This window comes from Rhineura floridana, chromosome 1 (assembly GCF_030035675.1).
Source record: "Rhineura floridana isolate rRhiFlo1 chromosome 1, rRhiFlo1.hap2, whole genome shotgun sequence".
NCBI classification, from domain to species: Eukaryota; Metazoa; Chordata; class Lepidosauria; order Squamata; family Rhineuridae; genus Rhineura; species Rhineura floridana.
In genome coordinates, this window is record NC_084480.1 from 218884509 (window position 1) to 218906325 (window position 21817).

The following is a 21817-nucleotide window of genomic DNA, read 5'->3' on the forward strand; positions in this document are numbered from 1 at the left end:
TGGGCTGCTATAAACTCACTTTGACAGCCAACCCAATTCCAGTGAGTAATAATTGACGGAGAGAAAACGCATATGGTTTAATCTACCTTCACAGGCAGTAACTTGGGAACAACAGCAATTGAAGCCACACTTCCCAGTATGTGAATTCTCTTTTACCACTATTGGGCAAGAAACAAACCACCTACAAACAACAAGGTGAATCATCAGTAGGGTTTAAGGGAGTTGAGTAGAGGGCATGGAACCACTGTTGTTGCTTCTATGGATGTAAAGGAGTAAGGTCAGAGGTAAATGAAGTACAAATAGAAAAAGTAAAACAAAAGACAGTAATCATTTCTTGAATGCAATACCATACCAACCGCAACAAGATTCCTGTGAGTAAGGCAGAAAACTCAGCATCCCACAACCAGTCAGGGTTCCTAACCAAAACTAAACAAATCCTGGCAGCCAGTTAGCCAAGATTACAGATAGCCCCATGCAGCACAACCTGACCCAGGGACTGCAGTTAATGCAGAATGCTGCAGCACAATTCCTGACATGAGTGAGACCCTCTCAGCACATAATACCTCTGGCTCTGAAATCTGCACTGGTTGCTGATTTGCTACCAGGCCAAGTTCAAGGTGTGATTTCCATGTTATGTGTACCACATAGTACTTGTTCTGCTCTTGTAAGAAATTGATGCTTTAGTGTGGCAGCACCTACGCTTTGGAACTCCCTGCCTATTGATATTTCCAGCACCTTCTAAAAACATTTTTTTTTTTAGGCAAGCCTACCCAGGCATGTAAAAGCTATTATGCTTTTTATCTATTTTTAACTCATTGTTGGCTTTATTAATTTGAATGTTTTAATATCTGTTTTTAACTGTTTTTGCCAATAATTTTATTGTTTTAATTCCGTCTGTAAACTGCTTTGAGGGTTGTTTTTTTACAATAAAGTGGTATATAAATGTAAATAAATACATAAATTTCAGAGTCACTGTGGCGCTTGGGTCTCTTTCCTCTTTTAGGAACAAAGGAATCTGCCTTATACTGACTCAGGCCATTACTGTCTAGCTCAGTACTGATGACATGGTCTAGCATTGGCTCTTCTGGATCTCAGGCAATAGTCTTTTCCAGAGATTGAATTTTGGACCTTTGCATGCAAAGCATGTGCCCTATCACTGAGCTACAGCCTTTTCCCTGTTTAAAAATATTTTAAAAGTAGTTCTTTTCAATTCACTAATGAATGTACAACATACTTAGGGCAGATCCACACTATGCATTTAAAGCACATTCAACATGCATGAATCCCACCATGGAACCATGGGAACTGTCATTTTTTCAAGGGTGGTGAGAACTATAACTCTGAGGGAGAAACTACACTTCCCAGGATTCTTGGGGGGAAATAATGACCTTTAAATGCGAGTTGGATGTGTTTTAAATGTATTGTGTGGATCTGTACTATTTCATAAACTTTGCCTGCATATAAAATGTTTTAATTAATTTTTAAAATGGAAATCAGCTACAAAGTTTACTTGGTGACCATGGGCTACTCACCGTCTCTCAGCCTAATCTGCCCCTCAGGATGAAAACAGCAGAGGGGGACCATGACCACCCTAAGGAAGAAGGTTGTGAAAAACCAACCCAAATTGTGTTTGCATTTTTACAAATTTGTAGGGCAGTACAATATCTCCAAGAGGAGGTCAGGTCTCCTGCTCCCCTGGTGCATTCACTACAGCCACCCAATTTCCCTGCTTTTTAAAGTTTGATAGAAATATCTGTGGGTGATAGGTACGTTTGTAAACCACAAGGCTTTTTTGCCTATTAGTGAATTATTTATACAACCTGTAAAGATATTTGTAGTGCAATCCTATGTATGTTTATGCAGAAGCAAGTCCCAATGTATTCAGTGGGGCTTACTCAAATAGGGAAGCCTGCACAGGACTGCAACCTCAAATGATAAGGAACTTCACTTACCCAACCCAAAATTCAAAATCATGCTACTTTAAGCTGTATTGCAACTGTTTTATACTTGTTTTTATGGTTATTGGATTTTAAATGGATTTTTTTCTTGTTGTGAGCTGCCTTGGTTTTCAACCCTAACTCACAGGGTTGTTGGAAAGATTCCATATATACACACACTGGAGATGTAGAAATACATATATGCCATATAATAGTTTATTGTCAAAACCAGTTGGTAATTGCAGAACTTTTTTTTTAATTAGTATTAATTTCTTACCAAATAAAAGCAGGGACACCTAAGTAAGCCCTGCCTAATAGCTTTGGGGGGAAAAAGGATTGGCAGGAGGAAGAAAGATTTACAACACAATCCTTTGCTATGTTCACTTAAAAGTCCAATTGATTTTCAGCACAATCCTAACCATGTCTACTCAAAAGTAAGTCCTACTGAATTCAATGGGGTTTACTCTCGGGCGTGTGGGATTAGCATTGCAGCTTTACTCCCAGAAAAGTGAGTATAGGATTAAAGGTTCACACTGGATAGGCTTTCAAAACAGGGTATGAATTAGACAAATAAACTGCCCTCTTCAACAGCCCAGGAAAATATAAACTTGTTCGACTCCTTGTAATTAGAAAAGAATAATGTATTGTAATGTCATCATAACCTGCATCATGTGCACTTTTTCAAATTTCTGTTCCAAAATTATTTGAAAGTCAAAATGTATATGCTATTTTTTGCAAGTAATTAAAAAAACCCTGCATGTACTCCTTTATTCATAACTGAAATTGTTTACCTTGCAGTGCCTACCAAGACGTAGCTGCGATCTTCAGTTCTAGATTTTCTGCTATATTGTTGTAGAGAGAAATGCAATCTTGCTATTGCTGAAAGTTATACAATCACACAACCTCTGTTATGCAGACAAGCAGAAAAGGGAAGCTTCTTTTCAGGATTTGCAATGGGTTCTAGCTATTGCCTGGAGGTCAGCAAATCTCTTGTCAATCACAACCCTGACTTTACTTATTGACTAAAAATCTGAAAGGGTGGGATTAGAGCAGCCAACTTCTTACAGAAGTTGTGGCCGCCCCCCCCTGACATTTTGGTGTATATCTCTTGAACCACACCACCTAGAAACTTAATTAAAAAAAATGAAAGCTAAGAGTCTGGAGATTGGGTGATTCACCCAGAGACCTGGAGAAGCCCCCCAAAATCAGGATTCTCCAGGTGAAAAACAGAGACCTGACAACCCTATCTACCATATCCATTTTCCTCACCAGCTGTCTTCACTTCTGGGAAATGCCAGCCATGAGAATTGTATGTGATACTTTCACTTTGAACCCATTGTTGCTATGGCAAAACCCATTTAGGTAAAACATTTTTGGATGTCATGTTGCCCACCCAGCCAGTTACATGTTGACACAATTTTCCTCTTTCTCCTCCTGATGAAATGCAGGACTACTGGCATCATATTGTTATCCAACACCTGCTAAAAATAAGTACATCTGAACTTGTTTCCTGCTTTGGATTGCAATTACCTGGATTACTTTTGGATTACATTACATTGACCTGGAGGAGTCTCTGATGAAAAATCAACTCAATCCACATAATTCCATGCACATTTTCCTAGTACCATCCATCTCTCTCTCACACACACACTTTTCAGAAAACTCAAAAGTCATTCTGTACTTTCTGTGCTCCTGCGGTACCTAATAAATAGTCTTTTCTGATAGGTTAGAGGACAAATATAACAAAGAGCAAATTCTTATTCTCCTGCCCCCCCCCCCATTTCATCCTTTTGATACAGCAGGGAACAAAATGATCAACCATGCTGAACTTAAATGCTACCGAGTCTGCTTTTAAATAAGGTTTCCTGCCTGGCTTTCTTGGCAATAGGCCAGGCAAAGAGACCAGAATCCGTACAGCCCACTGGTTCTGCTGCCATGTACCATAGGCAGACAAATTAATTAAACAGCCTTTGCAGTGCATACTGGCATATGCTACCTTGAAATGATGCATGCACTTTAAAACCATCCAAAGGGCAGGACTGGGATGATTAAGCACCTAGACTTTTGGTCTCAGCTACCACAAGTCTGTTTGTACAAAACAGGCCAGAGATTTCCAAGAACAGGGCCTCTCACTCTCTGGTAAGATTATCAGGACTTCCAGCTCCTAGCCATGAGAGAAGCACTATAAGAATACCTTTTTAGTCATTATTGATCATTTGGCGCTTCTGAAAGCAGAAGGACGTGCAAAGCTTGCAGAAATGGAAAGCCTGGCAAACTCTCTGGTATTTAAGAGAGGATGCAGATTAAGGTTTGGCCCAAATATTTGGGCTAGGTTTTAGCTTTATCAGAGCTAGGTAATCTAGGTAGAGGCATAAGATCTTTACAATGGTCTCATTAAGAATTACTTAGAGTGCTTGCATGCTTAAAGCTCCTTTAAACTAAATGTAGCCGTTTGCATAGCTCTTAGTAAAACTGTTTCCAGCACATGACTGAGGTTGCTTTGTATGCATTTCTGCAATGACATTGGCACACTCCTGCCTTAGGTGGTGGTGGTGGGTTATAGAAGTACAAGGCAGCCTTGTTGGTCAAATCAGAAGCCTGGTCACCACTGAATATATCTTCTGCCTACCCCTTAGGCCTTCACTTATGGGATAGCTGAAGTATACTATGCATGGCTAGTGCTAATCATATTTGCAAAGACTCTGGAGGCTTTGGGGAAAGATAATGTTCCAGCCACCTACCAGCAACGGTATCTGACCAGCCCATTTCTTCTCCAAGACCAGACGCAGGCACAATATCAGTTGTGAGCTGTAGACGTTTTGTTCAGTTAGTGAAAGGTCAAAATGCTGCCCATCCCCTGCCATGGCCAACACAGAGATGGAGACTGGAAGCAGGGTCCAGTCACCTGAGTATAGGCCCCACAGGGCCTTCTTGGCTGAGGGGATCATCAGTAGCACACAAGCTCTGGCTGCAAGTCCCATGATGTTGGTAACTAAAGGCGAAAGCAGTCCAACAGTTTAAAACCAAACCCAACATTAAAACAACCACATTTTTGTAAGTATATATATTTTTAAATTTTTATTGCATGATTTGAATATCGTCATGATGCCCATACAGCATACAGTAAAGTACTTTTAACAGAAAAGAATAGCTTATCTTAGAGTTTTCAGACACTAGAACAACTGTTTGAATCCCCAAAACATGGCCATAAATCTTGTACCACAGGATGAAATGTTGCATAAGGAATACCAATGTGCAGTGAAAAGCAATGGGGCTAAAAGCAGGTCATTTTGAAGAGGTTTGGCGCTAGCATTTTAATGAAGTGAGACCCATGTTGCTCAACAGTTACTATCATGAATGAGGCGGCACTTCAAGAGTTTCAGATAGTTGTCAATTTTGTGGGAGTCCCTACGCAAGCAATGCAGTAGGTTGTAGAAGGCAAAGAGGCGAGAATCTTCATCAGCCAGTTGGAGGGATGGGAGCCCTGACCATCTAGAATAGACGTCATTGCCTGTGTCACCTGGGTGAACCTAATGAAAAAGAGAAAAATTAATATAGTTAGCAAGCATCACTATGACAATGTTTATAACAGATCAACAGTGATCTATATCAGAACAATAGTTAGAGAATTATAACATTAACACTTGAATATTTATCCAGCATTAGTGCGACATGAGAGGATCCTTGCTTACAGTTTGAAAAAGCCAAACTTAATGGAGAAAAAAAAGCAAATTGACAGGGAGAACAATATATTTGCCTTCTGACTGTGAAAGAAGATAGAAGCATCTCATGCCTCAAGTATTTGCGTTGATCTTCACCCTGATTATTACTTATTTACACTGCAGCTCTGCTGTGCAAAAGTGCTTTCCATATGTAAACAGAATGCAAAACGTCTTACTATTGGCTTTCATTATGAAACAGTGATTCCCTGCGTGATATGGAAGTACTCAGGTATGAGAACAGAACTTTAAATATAGTGCTCAAGTTTGAATTTCTTTGTCCCCTCTTCTCCAAAGCATAGCTGAGTTGTTTTGAAAAGCACACTGACTTTCTTTTCTTTCAGAAATAGCAGCTTTCCTGCACACAAACGTGTGTAACTTTCCTGATTTCCTGAAATCTATAGGCTTAAACAAGCTTAACTGTGTTGGATTGGAACCAATATCTGGAGTGGTGGGGCTGATGGGAGTTTGAGTCCAACAACATATGGAGGGCCCCCTGATCTAGAAGTTACAATCAACTTGTATAGCCTGTTTCCAAATTTAGCACTGCAATGGACATGAGCTAACCCCCCCCCCCGATTTAGTAACCAAAGAAAAAAAGAAAGAAAATTCAAAACAGCATGTTAATTATAGAATAGTGGGGTATGTTCTTCCCTAGAATGGAAAGAATAAGATTGCTGTAGAGCTCCATCTGATATTGTTTAATTAGTTTAAGGGGGAAGGAACTTTATTTTAAAAAGTCCACTTCACTGATAGAATGAATGAGAGAACTTGTCAGGTCCTCATTTAGACATAAGCAATCTAGGACTTATGACAGCTGGTCAAGCATAATCAGTGAATGATAACATGAAGTACTCACATGCATGCTTTTTCTAATGTCACTAAATGGAGGGAGCAATCCTAGCCGTCTGCTCCCAGAGGTTCCACTGATGGAGTGGGGCACAAGCTCCAAGTACAGTGTACTCAGAATGCAATTAACTTTTTAAAAATACTGTACAATTTGTGGATGCCCAGGTTTTCCATGGGCAGCTGCTGATATTGCAGAAATGGAACAGCAGCTGATATTGCAGAAATAACACCGGCAGCACTGCCTATATGTTTTATTCTTATAAAAGATAAAAAGAGGTATAGCTGTGTTGGTCTCTTGCAGCAAAAAACAACAGAGTCTTGTGGCACCTTAAAGACTACCAAATTTATTGTGGCATAAGGTTTTGTGGATTCAAGTCCACTTTGTCAGATGCATGAAGTGAAACATCTTAGTTGGCAAGTATATAAAAGAGAGACGTACAAGATGGGAGTTGAATGGCAATTAAATATAAAAATTACAGCCAGTGATAATTACGGCTTAAATATATGTTAAATATATGTTTACATAGGCAAACCTTATGTAAAGTAAGGTAATAAGGATGCAATTCTCTGTGCCTCTGGTTGGGAATAAGCCTCACTGTACTCAGTGGGATTTACCGCTAAGTGAGCATGCATCGGACCAAACTGTAAGTCTAAAAGCATTCAGATAATAAAGAAGTATGGACCATGAAGAGACAGGATTTCTTCTAATAAATGCACAAAAGTAGGATGCTGGCTAATCTTCTATTATCCATTATAAGGACTATGCTAGATATGCCACAACCTTTGCTAACTGCTGGATGTGGCAAATGGCTGTTAATTCTAGGACAGGTAGTAACCTGCTACAGGCATAATCATTAAGGGTTAAGAAGGCATGCGAGATGGGGGAAGTGATGAGTCCACTCATTCTACGCGCCTTGTCATAATTTCTGCCACCTTCCAATTCATGGGGGGTGACTGTCTGAAGAAGGGGATCTCCTTTATTTGTGCAGGCTCCTTGCGTGATATAGAACCCTGGGTGCTGAAGAGTACTGCACTACCCAGCTGGAAGAATTTCGGGGTCCTTTCTACTTACCCTTCCAACGATTTTCTCCATCCCCTCCAGAAGCCTTTTGTTTTGCTCCTCAATCTCCATGGCCTTCCAGAGAATGGTATCAGGAGCTTCTTTGATTCGTTGGACCTCCGAGACCAGATGGAGTAGAGGGTCATTCCAGGAACGGAGAACACTCAGCACTAAGTTTAGCAGGTCTTCATGCTGCTCATTAGCAACAAAATGGTGTAGTTAAATGGTGCCACAAAACTTACACAGGAGGCACTTAACATCACAGTAAGTCATTTTTAAACTTTCTTGTTACAGCCTTCTAGCCTGGCCTCAGTTGTCCATGCTCTGGTGACCTCCTTCCTGGAATATTGCACTGTACTCTATGTGGAGCTGCCCTTGAAGATGGTCTGGAGACTGCAACTACTGCAGAATGCAGCTGCTAGGGTGTAAATAGAGCAGCCTGATGGGACTATGTGTTGCAGGTCCTGAAAGTGCTGCACTGGCTGCTGTTGAGCTACTGAGCCCAATTCAAGATGTTAGAATTAGAGTGCAAATCCCAAACAGCTTGAGACTTAGCATCTCCCCCAATATCAACCACCTCGGGTCCTATGACTGGCTGAGAAGGCCCTGTTGGTGATCCCACAGTTGGGTGCTGCCTGGTTGGGCACTAACCTGTGATAAGGCCTTCTCAGTGGTATGTCCCCATTAGTGGAATGCCCTCCCTGATGAGGTGTGTCTCTTTCCCTCATTATTAACTTCAGGAATAACTTTAAAATGTTCCTGTTTACCCAGACATTTGATGGTTGAAAATAACTTCCTGGCAACCTTGAAACCTGTGAGGGTATGTGACTGTTTTACGTATTTTTAATGTTTTTAGTTTTTTCAGTTGTTTGTCTTCTAGATACTGCGAGGTGGTGTTGTGAAATCCATTAATCAAACTTTGGAAAGAATTTACAGAATATTTCCAGATGTTGGGCATTAAGTGTTGCTGGTCCCATGCTGTGGATCACTCTTCCAGCAAGATTCAGCAGGCATCCTTGCTTTTGACCTTCAGGCATCTCCTGAATACTTTTTTATGCTGGGAGGTCTATGCAGCTGCTTAAAACCTTTTGACTAGCCAGTCACTTTAATTATTACTTTGTTCTGTTTTTAATGGTGTTTATATTTTATTGCATACATATTGTTGTATACCACCCTGATATTTTATGAGAGTGTGGTATATAAATATTGTTCTTTTTTTTTTTGCTATTTAGATGAAATAATCCCCTAAATACACATTATCAATAAGCTCTCCTTGCATTATTATGTGCAGGTAGGCACCACTCTGTTCAGCCTTGTTGAACAGAATGCCAGTTACTCTAATGATTAGCTTGAGTATTAAGGAGACAGTTTTAGAAATACGGGATCTGGAAAATATTTGGAAGCATAATAGAAGATGAAATCTGTGGTAGGCCACTTAATACCTTATCCAAAGCTTTCCTAATGTCTACATACAGCATGGCAAACATGCCCAGGCATAGGTCTGATTCCTCTTTGAAGTGTTTTGCTTCTGGGGAGATTTCTTTTGAAACTTTGCCACTGCTTGGGGTGAGCTGGAAGATCAAAAGGCTTTTTGCTTTCCTGGGATCCTCCTAGACATTTTGCTGCCCTCGAGACCTCTCTGATGTTGACACCAACACTTTTCACTTTGCTTACTGTGGCAAAAACATGTACCCTGCGGCTCAACCCTTTCCTGCTCCTTAGACTGGAAGAACTGCAATGCTGCTAAGTTCAAATGCTCACACATCAGCTATCTATCCAATACAAATAGAGACGTCTGTGTCTCATCGTTTGGTTTTATAGGAGGCAGATTATTTAGTGGATAAATGAAAACTGTTACCTGGGAATCAATATGAATTTGGTGCCAAGTGCCTCTGTAGCATTACAAATACTTCAGAAATTTTCCACAAATTCTAATTTCCTTGACAAGTGTATGGACTAGAAACCTATTTTAAAAATTAGATTCTTTTAATAAGATACTTTTAATTTCAGAAGGTGACAAATTGCAGAAAAAATTAAGACACAATATATACTTTCGATAGGGTCCTAGCCTTGTGCTTGTGCGTACAACACACCCACACCCATTGTCAGGTATGTTATTCCCTCCGGCCTATGTGAAAGACACACCTCTCTCCTTGAAATAGATCAGGATTGGGGAATGTGGCTGTCCAGGTCTCTCATCTGGCCCTTGGTACTTTCCTCAGGCCACACTTCCACCCCGGGTCACACCCCTCACCAGCTCTGCTCCATATCCTCCTCGAGCACTTTTGCCTCTGCCCATGAACTGTGACAATAAATCTTGCTTGTTTGGATGCAGGATGGAGACATGGCTGGAATGTAGCCTGCTGTACAAAGTTAAGCATCACACAGTTGCTCCACCCACTTTATGCCTCTGGCCCCACCACCAAAGGTACAACTAATTTGTCATAGTGATTTCAGTGGGGACTAAATTAAAATAATCCTGGAACTGGATCCAACCCAGCATGTCTGTAATTAGATGCTTCTAAAGGTTTTCATCAAGCTTCCTGTGACCATTTTAGGTGTCCTCCTTTCTTTCTGTTTATCTTGTAATCTTTGCTACTTGTGTGCTTGTTCCTGGTTCTCTCTGCATCCAAACAGGTACAACTCACGTGAATTTGCTGAGCTTGCTCCTTGTCATCAGGAGTGGTTAGGGAAGAGGTGTGGCAGCTGTTAATGGCTTTTGCAATAAACCCTCGGCCCTGAGCATAGCGTTCATCCTGAAGATAAGAAAAATCACACTTAGTACATTAGATAACCAAGTTTACAGAAGAAGAAGAAGATTCATCTTTGCATTTGCTGCTTATGTGAAATATATCCTTGAGTTATGCAGAATTTTAATTTTGTATCAGAGCCTTATTACATGCACCTCAACGACTATATCAAATATAATTTGCTTTAAACTGTACTTGGAAAGAAATCACTTTTGGGATCAGGTTTCTTCATAATCTGCTTATGAATAAGAGCTTCTCTGTTTTGTAAAGCTATCTACATTCTGTGATCCCACCAAGTAGTATGGAATGATTTTTTCCTTCTCTTAAGGTGCCAAACTCCAAAGCAACTCCATTGCATGGGTCTTTTAATGTCTTCTCTCCTACAAAGCATTCTGCTAATAAAACCCTTTGTTATTTTGTACTTTGCTCCTTTACTACATGACTTCTATGTATAAATGGCAGTGTTTTCCTTCCTACACTCCATCTGTTGCTGTTGTGCTTCCTAAGGGCCTCTCTTCCTTTGGTATGCAGGGCCTAATCATCAGACCTAATAATCTGCCTTCGTCCCACTTCCTAAACTTGTGTTCTAAGATGTGTAGAAATGCCACTTTTGATACAATTAGAAGTGTGGTAGTTTCATTCTGGCCCGCTTGCATTGGCTACCTTTCCGAGCTCGATTCAAGGTGCTGGTTTTAACCTATAAAGCCTTACACAGCTTGGGACCACAATACCTGATGGAACGCCTCTCCCGATACGAACCCACCCGTACACTATGCTCAACATCTAAGGCCGTCCTCTGGGTGCCTACTCCGAGGGAAGCTGGGAGGGTGGCAACAAGGGAAAGGGCCTTCTCAGTGGTGGCCCCCAAATTATGGAATGGTTTGTCTGATGAGGTGCGCCTGGCGCCATCACTGTTATCTTTTCGGTGCCAGGTCAAGACTTTCCTCTTCTCCCAGGCATTTTAGCATGTGTTTTTTAAATTGTTTTAAATTTTTTAAATTGTGCTTTAAATTGTTTTTAAAATATGTGTTTTAAATTTGTATATTTGTTTTTAATGTTTTTAGTTACTGTAAACTGCCCAGAGAGCTTCGGCTATGGGGCGCTATACAAATACAATAAATAAATAAATAAATAAATTACTGAGATCTGTGTCCAGCTGTCATTCCTTATTCTTGCCTTCCCCCATCTGCCTTCTTGCTGAACTTAAATTCTAGTAAACTACCTATGAGTTTGTGTACCTTTCATCTTGATATTTAATGTTGTTTTTTAAAAAATAGATTGTTAAGATTGATATATTTACTTTTACATGCTTAAAGATGGATTATAAATATCTAACCTGGAATATAAATGGAGCTAATACCCCGCAGAAGAGAAAGAAAGTGTTTTACTATTTGAAAAAACTAAAATTGGATATAATCTGTTTACAAGAAACCCATATTAAGAAGAAAGACTCTAAATATCTGATCTGTAAAAATTTAGGGGAGGAATTTATCTCGGCTGGACTGAAAAAAGTAAATGGAGTTGTTCTTTATATCAACCCTCAACTGTCTCCTAAATTGGTACTATCGGATGATAGTGGTAGATTTGTGGGGGTTGAAATTACCTTACAGGGTATAAAGTCGTTGATAGTGGGTATTTATGACCCAAATGAAAGTAAAAAGAAGTTTTATAGGGGGCTTATGGAAAAATTGTTAGACCTTTCATATGATCACTGGTGTGTTATGGGTGATTGGAATGGGGTAATCTCACCACAAATAGATAGACTTTCTGAAAAAAAAATTAAAGAGACACAGGGGAAACTTCCGAAGATATGTTTTGAACTAATGGACAATTTAGAACTGGTAGATACTTGGAGATATATAAATGATAATGCAAAGGAATTTACTTATTTTTCAGAAAGACATAAAACCTTTTCGAGGATTGATATGATTTGGATGTCTAAAAATTTAGTGAAAGATATTTCTAAGATGGATGTATTACCAAAAATTTTTTCTGATCATAACCCCATGATATTAACTTTTCAAAAAAAGAAGTTGGGGTATAGATGGAGATTAAATGAGTCTTTATTACAGAATGACAAAGTAGTACAAAAATGTAAAGAGAAATTAAAAGAGTTTTTTGAACATAACTTAGATAAAGGAATAGATGAAGCTATTGTTTGGGACACAAGTAAAGCATTTATGAGAGGATACTTTATTCAATTTAATTCTGAAATAAAAAAGAAGAAACAACAGAAAATGCAGTTAATCCTGGATGAAATAAAATGAAAAGAGGAAGATCTGAAAAAATACCCAACTAATATTTCGATTGTAAATCAAATTAAGATGTTACAGAATCAAATATCAATGTTAACAGTGGGAGAAATTGAAAGAAAAATAACTTTTGCCAAACAAAGGAATTTTGAATTTGCAAATAAACCAGGGAAGTGGTTGGCATACAAATTAAGAAAAGAAGGGGGGAAATAAAATCTATTGTTTGGAACTCAATGTTATCTCTGAAGAAATGAATGAAGATTCTAGAGATAAAGTTATCAATGGCATGGATAATCTTCTGGACTGGAATGATGTGATGGAGCCCAATATAGAGAAAATCTATGGAATTAACTGCAGCCATGTGACAATGGAAAAACTTTTAAGAGATGACCCAGTGTATTTTGAAAAAAAGAACAGAGATATGATTTTACAGCAGTATTTCAGCAACCTATTCAGAATGGATGGCAAGAAAATATTTGGGATAGAGGTAATCCCCATCAGACTCTTACTATATGACTATGGCTTTGACAGCAAGATTATTATGGAATACTGATAATGGAAGATTGGATATTGAAATTACTGGACTTAACAAGACTACTGAAGATGGAAGATGGAAAATGGAACTAATAGAGATAATAGAACAATGGCTACTGAAATTATTGAACCTAACAGATTCTGATGTGATGGATTAATTGAAATGTTTATTTTGACTATGGTTATGACAATAAGATTATCATAATTAGTAATGAGATGGATTAATCGATATGCTTATCTGGAAAAAAAAATTGATAGATATATTTCTTAAAGAATTGAAACCTCTCTTTGACTTTTTGTGGAAAGAATAAAGTAATGTTTATGAGATTTGATGATTAAGTAAGATAACTACTGGAGGAAAGTGATTTTATAATATGACTTAAGAGACAGGATTGTTATATATTATAGACTTATAACTGATTTGATCTTTGACAAATGGGAAGTCAATATTTTACTCTTTATTTTTTATTTTTGTTTTTTTTTTTTTCTTTTTTTCTTTTTGTTTAACTATTTTTGATTTTGTTTTTTGTCTTTGAATGTTTTATGATTTTGTCTTGTATGTTTTATGAAAATCTGAATAAAAATTATTGAAAAAAAAAAAAAAAGAAAAGAAGGGGGGAAAATCTTATTTTAAAGATACAAGAAGGAGATAAGGTGTTGACAGATAATGTAAAAATTCTAAAGGTTTTTCATCAATACTATTCAACTTTGTATAAATGCCAAGAACTTCCCTCTGAAAAGATAGAAGAGTATTTATTTAAACAGAATTTGCCTAAAGTTACAGATCTTCAGAGACAAATTGTTAATGATCCTATTATGTTAAGAGAGTTATCTGAAGTCATAAGTAAAGTCAAATTAGGAAAGTCACCAGGACCGGATGGACTATCAGCAGGATATTATAAATGTTTTGAAGAGGAGCTTTTATTACCCCTACAGCATACAATGAATTCGATTCTGAAAAAGGGGAAAATACCTGAGAGTTGGAAAAATGCTAACATAACACTAATACCCAAAGAAGAACAGGATTTAACTATAACAAAAAAATTACAGACCAATATCTCTACTGAATAATGATTATAAACTATTTACAAAGATTTTGGCAGAAAGAATGAAAATAGTATTGCAACAATTTATTCAGGAAGACCAATCAGGCTTCTTGCCCAAAAGACAATTACGTGATAATATTAGGAATGTTCTGAATGTACTGGAATATTTAGAACAACGAAATGATAAAAAAGCTGCTTTGATCTTTTTGGACGCGGAAAAAGCGTTTGACAATCTGAATTGGAAATTTATGTTTAAGGTTCTGGAACAAATGGATTTTGGAGAAAATTTTATTAAATGGATTAAGTCGATCTATACATCTCAGAAAGCTCAGATAATTATTAATGGTAACTTAACGGAATCATGTGAAATACAAAAAGGTACAAGACAGGGATGTCCACTATCCCCCTTTTGTTTATTTTGGTTTTTGAAGTTTTGCTTAGGGATATAAGGCAAGATGAAAGAATTTTGGGGTTAAAGATAAAAAAAGAAGTATATAAACTCAGAGCATTTGCTGATGATTTGATGCTTGTATTAGAAAACCCAGTGGAAGGAATTAATGTACTAATGGATAAATTAAAAGAGTTTGGACCGTTAGCAGGCTTTAAAATTAACAATAAAAAAACAAAGATGTTGGTGAAAAATTTATCTATGCAAGAAAAAAAGGAGTTAATTGATCAGACAGGATTTATAATAGAGAAAAAGGTGAAATATTTAGGTATTTCCTTGACGAATAAAAATTCAAAGTTGTTTCATAATAATTATGAAAAATTATGGGCAGAGATCAAGAAAGATATGTTAAAGCAGAGTTTGGAAAAGTTACTTTTTTGAACTACAACTCCCATCAGCCCCAGCCAGCGCCATGGGAGTTGTAGTTCAAAAAAGTAACTTTTCCAAGCTCTGAAGATGGGGCAAACTACAGTTGTCACTAATGGGTAGAATATCGGTGATAAAAATGAATGTATTACCGAGAATGATGTTTTTGTTTCAAACGATACCTATAATACTCTCAGACTTACCTTTTAAAAAGTGGCAAAAAGATATTTCTAAATTTGTATGGCAGGGGAAAAAACCAAGAATTAAATTTAAATTACTACAGGATTCTAAAGAAAGAGGAGGATTGGGATTACCGAATTTGAGACTTTATTTTGCCGCTTGTGGTTTAGTTTGGATAAAGGAATGGATTTTATTAAGAAATAAAATATTATTAGATCTGGAGGGCTATAAATTGAAGTGGGGATGGCATGGATATCTATGGTACGATAAAGTAAAAGCTAATGCGGATTTTAATAATCATTTTATAAGACGCCCTTTGTTGAAAATATGGAATAGATATAAAACAAGGTTTTGTTCTAAAATACCATTAGGAGTCTCAAGTCAAGAAGCGTTTGATAGAAGGGATATGCCAGGAAAAGATAAATGGTTAACTTACCAAGAATTACTAGAAACTGTACAAGGAGAATGTATAATGAAACAGAGAGAACAATTAATAGAAGAAGGATATAATCTGCAATGGTTTACATATTTCCAGTTGTTGGAAACATATAAAATGGATAAGAAAATGTATGGTTTTGAAACAAGTAAATCAGAATTTGAAATATGTTTATGTACAAATGATGAACGTATAATTGCAAAAATGTACAAATTTTTGTTACAAATGGAAATGGAGGAAGAACAAGTTAAAGAATGTATGGTGAAATGGGCTAAACATTTTGGTTATAATATACAAATGGAACAATGGGAAAACATGTGGAAAAAAGGGCTGAAATTTACATTATGTTATAACCTTAAAGAAAATTTTTATAAAATGATGTACCGTTGGTATATGACTCCAGAAAAGTTATCAAAAATGTATAATAATATTCCTAATATTTGCTGGAAATGTAAGAATCAAGAAGGATCATTCTATCATATGTGGTGGTTATGTAACCAGGTGAAATTATTTTGGGCACAGATGGGGGGATGATTCAAAAAATCCTAAAGATAAATATTCAATCAAAGCCAGAATTTTTCCCATTGGGTTTTATGGACAAACAACTAGAAAAGAAGTATGGAAGGATAATATTATATATGATCACAGCAGCAAGATTGTTATATGCGCAAAAGTGGAAGATGGAAGCAATACCTACAATGGAAGAATGGTTATTGAAATTAATGGACTTAGTTGAGATGGATAAATTGACATGTTTACTCAGAAAAAAACTGATAGACATATTTCTCAAAGAGTGGAAGCATCTCTTGGACTTTTTGCGGAAGGATCAAAATGAAATGATGATAATGGGATTTGATGATTAATCAAAATAATTAAGATAGTTTATGGAGGAAAGTAATTTTGTAATGTATCAAGGGACAGGTTTGATAAGTATTATATTTGTATAGCTGATCTACGACAAATCAGAAGTCAATAAATAAATAAAGCATTGAGAAAAAAAAGATTGATATATTTACTTAAAGCAATTTATTTATAGGGGTTTGATGACTGATACACAGATAGTTTGTGAATCTTTACTCAAGATGGGTACGATCTATTGACGGTTTACATTCAAGGCAGTCTTATCCAATTGGACTTTCTTGATAATGGGTGGCATCCAGCTAAGTCATTCTTACAGGAGACCACTGTCTATCACCAACGGCTTGAGAACTTTAGTCCCATGGCTACATTTGAACCTATTCCTTAAAGACATCAATTTTGTGTAGATACCTGTTTGGACTTCTGGGGGGCTTATATTAATTTATATGTTTAACTTAAGATGGACGTACTGATGGTTATTGTATCCTTAATGTGAGTTGATGGTGGTTTATTATTAAAGTGTTATTTTTCTTTTCATTTTTTAATAATCCTTTTCTCCCCCTTTTGTTAAAAATAAAAATTAATTAATTAATGTGGCACTGGTCCACCAACCTCAGCCAACTCCCACTTGCCTGCCTTCTTACTTACAACCAGTCCAGGGGGTGGCACTGTCTGTCAGCTTCCAATCCCTTAGTTTCAGTGTTGCCCTTGCAGAACTCAGCAGGAAAGAGATGGGGCAAAACTAAAATTCATTGGCTCCACTTATAATTGGCTGTGGTTCCATCTACTATTGGAATCCCTGCCTTCTGCCCCCACCAGTCCCAGTGGGCACCAGTCACCACTGGAGGAGGATCAGTGAAATTGGTGAATGTAAGTTAGTCGTGACTCCTTCCCTCTAGAGGTATACCTGTATCCCTCACTGATGACCTTCACACAGGCATTTTGAGAGGGATGGGTGGGAAGTGCAACTCTTAATGTATATTTTTATATCTACTGCTGAATAGTTTTATGGCTCCATGTTGTGGTTTTTTATCTTGTTTTAATTTAACACCATGTTATTTGTATTTATGATATTATTTGTACATCACTCTGGGATGCTACAGGATGAAGGGTGGTCTGAAAATACAATAAATCCCATTGATTTCAGTGGGTCTGTTCTGAGTATGACTTAGTCAGATACCATCTAACAATCAATCCCTCTTCCCAGGGAACTCTGGGAATACAGTAGCTTTGTGAGTGGAATAAGAGTCTCCTAACAACTCTCAGCACCCTTAAGAAACAACATTTTCCAGGACATGTTGGGGTAAACCATGACTGTTTAGAGTGATATAATAATAGTACTTTAAATGTATGGTACAGATGCAACCATACTCAGTAAGTACACCATACATTTATTATTTCCTATTCAGAAACTGAGGCAAAATGAAACAAAGTCAATCACTAATAGCAATTTGCCCAAACTTGTTTTTTCTATTGGGCTTGCTGTTTCTTCATGTCATCTTTAAATTAGAGTACATTCTATGGAAGGGTGTATTAAATTAAAGGCTTGGGTACTTACAAATTCATTGAACATTTCCGCAGACAGAGAGTGGATATAGTGTGAGAGTTTAACAGCACGGTCAAAAAGATCCCCAAGGGAGACCTGGCAACTGTCAGACCCATTGGGACAGATAGGTGAAGAAGTTACACCCTTCCTTGTCAGGAACATATAAGTCATCAGGAGGATGGCCAGCAACACACCTGTTAAGGTAAAAGAAAGCAAAAACTAGGTGTCCAGAAAGTCAAAAAAGCAAATGGGAAATCAGTATTCTACATTTCTTCTGCCTACTTTAATTCTTGACTTCATTGAACAACCATATGTGAAGAAACTAACTTTTTCACAATGTAAATATAGATACATAATTATATTTGCATAAATGTAAGAGTGTGGAAAAATAAGTTGAGCCCCTTTCTTGCTGGCTTTTCCCAAGGGTGGCTTTTTTCTCTGCAAACATATGGTGTTTAAATTAAATTTGAGGGAGATTTTGATTGTGCTGGGATTCTGTCTGCACATTTTCAGCAATTCTGCTGTTTAAACTCTTCTGCATATGTAACAGGCCTACAAAAAAGTGTAGTGGACTGGAATTCCTTCAAGAGAACTTATGCAGAAGAACAGTTCTGCAAGCACTGCTTATACTTTAAGACATTTTCACCATTACAAAATCTTTAAAATTAGTACCTGATAAATCTGTACATTGATGATAAATGGCCCCCGTACCTTTGCTATACAAGAAGTGCAGCAAAAAACTGACCACTTAAATGCAAATGTTTTGATTTTAAATGTTTAAATGTGGGTCCATTCTTAGGAAAAGCCACAGCTCAGGCTTACTGCACATCCTTTACATGCAGAAGGTCCAGGGTTCTGTCCGTGGGACCGCCAGGAGAAAGGTGACATACAGGGAACTCTAGGGAGCCATCGCTAGTCAATACAATACTGGCCAGTATTAACAACTAGGCTTCCTATGCTCTGAACTCAATAATATGTATATCTACTGATATTATTGTACACACAGAGAGAGTGTTATAGCCAACTAAGGTCTACTCTGATTAGGGCTAGCATTGGCTACAACCCTATATATAGTGAATTTTCAACATTTTGCATTCTGGCTATTGGTGTGAAGTTGGTCAGATTTGGATCTGGAAGACCTTTACTGGGGTTGATTGGCCATGATCCTCTGCACAGTTATGATCCAAACAGCAAGAATGCCACTATATCTTTATTGATACCAACCAATTATAATGCCACAAAGTAGTGAGCAAACGTTTGAGCTCACTAGAAATCTTTTTTTGCGGTTAAGAAAAGAAAAAAGGGAAAGATAATGCTGAGGAGAAGGAAAACCACAGAGTCTGCAGTTTTCATATTGTAAGGCAGCAATCCTTTGTACACTTACATAAGAGTAAATCCAGCTGAACTCAATGAGACTTCAGTTGAGTAGGCATGCATAGGAGTGCACTGTTAGTTAGGTTAGATTCTGTGAGTTGCGAAACAGATCTCAGGTTGCAGCAAGGTGAAGGAACAATGGGTACATTATATTCCATTAAATTTAATGAAAAAGCATAATTATAGCAAATTACATTTTAATGTTTTGTTGGATATAAGAACTGAGAATAACTGATGCTCACCGTAGTGCAGAATGCATAAGGTATAGCGTCAAAACCTATATGGGCCATGATTCACCAGGATGTTCTCTAATGCACAATGTAATCTTGTGCAGTTCTTTTTGTAGGATTTCTGCAGAAATTCTAAGGAGATTTCCCCCTGTGTTCTTATTCCCAATACTGTACTGCCATTGCAGAGTGCAAACTACTTATGTTGTGCTTCTCCGTGCTTATTCAATTTAAAATTTCTGCTTAATCTAAATGAAAAAAAGTCCATAAGAGTGGCAAACACATACCTTTCAATGAAGCCTTCTTGTGGGTCATGGTAAGAAATATCACTGTTGACTTGCTTTGTCAAACAGAAGATGGAAGATGTAATTGTTGTCACCTTTAGATTCCATCTTTATATACACTTTGGTGCCCATCTATAAATGCAGCAGGTTTTGCACCCCCTTTGCGGGTCACTTTGCCCATCAACAGGATTAAAGTTCATAATTACAAACATCAAATGGCCCTTATTAGCCCATTCATATTCAGCAAGATTTTGTGGGCTCTAGGAAGGATCCTAATTAATTAAGTTGGCTAGAAGAGCCAGTAGACAAGTTCTGCTGTTAAAATCCTGTAAATGATAAACAGATCTGGATATCTCTTGATTCACCTTAAATTTTATGTGGTTACAAGAATCAATCAGAGAAGACTGGAGAAGGAAATTATGAAATTGGGAATATAGAATATCTATGAATGAGAGATGCGAAGAATGTTCTTTAAGCTAAGTGTGTTATCTTTTTTAAAAAGGGTGTGCTGTATACTAAACAGTGAAGTTTAACTCTCTGCTAAGGAAAGTGAAAGAAAAAGAACCTGAACTGACAGTGTGTTTAGATCTTAATTTGATTACCAGTATCTTTGTAGCCAAATGCTGAAAAATGCTTATAGAACTATAAGATTAACACAACAGTGGAACAGTTTATCTCTTGATAGTGTTTTTTTTTAAAAAAAAGTGAAGAGAAAATGATATAATTATTTGCATGTGAAAGCTGAATAAGCAGGAAGAAATTTGAAGTAAGGAATAATTTATTCCTGGCTAGTGTCTGATGCACTTGTGTTACTAGGGTATCATCCAACTCATTGTGCATACTTGCTGCTTCTGGCTATAGTTTGGATCCTGGTGTGTGAGAGCTCAATGAAATTGACAAAGGGTGAAGATGAGATTCAGGTAAAAAGGTCTAACTTTAATAAAAACCAAAAAAGTGCTCAGTGGCTTGGGATGGATGTACCAGGATTCACCAGGGACCTTCAGGGTATGGAAAAGGTAAAGTATTTTTCATGAGTTTTTTGTGGTAAGAAGGCCAATCTCTTGTTCTGCAACCACACCTTGAAACCATCATCTGTGCCTTTGAGCTTTTAGCCTTCACAATGATGTCTGCAGGAGGTTGCCCTTGAAGTCCATTGCAAAACTGCAGCTGGTGCACAGCAGGGCAATCTGCTTTTTGATGGAGACGGTGGAGTGTCACCAGGAACACACAACATCAGTGCTCAATGGTCTGGCCTTTCTTATTTCCATACAGGCTAAATATATCATGTGCAGAGTTACAACTATGTAAACATCATCAACTTCATTCAGTTCACTGGGGATGGGGTGGGTGGGATGCCCACTACTATTTGCACATTGATGTCAACATTGCTTCATAGTTCCAGTGGGTTTGCATGTCTTAAACTGGTTGGCTGGATCGATGAACACTTCCTGAAAAATCCTAGAGGGAAAAAAGGTTGCATCAGGCCAGTTTAAGACACAGCTTAGGTCATTCACAAGAACCCTTCATCATACAAAAAACCAGAACAAATTTGTGTGTTGAAGTAATTTGGAAAAACAAGCAAAAGTAATGCTTTTCTGACTTGAAATGTGCCACAGAGAGAGAGAGAGAGAGATGGGGGGGTCAGAGCTACCCAACTAGAAAAAAAGTAAAAAAGAAATTATTTTTTAAAAATAGAAATATTGTCCCTTTCAAATTAAACAATATCGAAATAGGGAAACCCACTTTAAAAAGCTGTGGAAAATAAAGAGGAAATGAACAGGAAGGAAGGAACTCTCAAGGAATAGAAGAATGGAGCAATTTTAGGTGGTGACAGGATGCATAAAATGGGTCAGGGACTGTTTGCAGACTCAAAAAAAAGTTTAATATTATACCAGATGTGCCTATAGATATATACATACTCTGTGTATGTGTGTACATTTCTGTACTGCCT

At 37.5% G+C, this 21817-nt stretch overlaps 1 protein-coding gene across 1 annotated transcript; it reads right to left on the reverse strand.

The window, feature by feature from the left end:
- Nucleotides 1–5041: 5041 nt before the first annotated feature.
- Nucleotides 5042–19903, reverse strand: PRL (prolactin). Its single transcript, XM_061588483.1, has 5 exons — nt 19870–19903; nt 17994–18175; nt 10214–10321; nt 7578–7757; nt 5042–5467 (listed from the first exon to the last, which is right to left on the reverse strand). The coding sequence occupies exons 1-5, from the start codon at nt 19895–19897 to the stop codon at nt 5276–5278; spliced, it is 690 nt and encodes a 229-aa protein (XP_061444467.1). The 5' UTR covers nt 19898–19903; the 3' UTR covers nt 5042–5275.
- Between the last annotated feature and the right edge of the window lie 1914 nt (nt 19904–21817).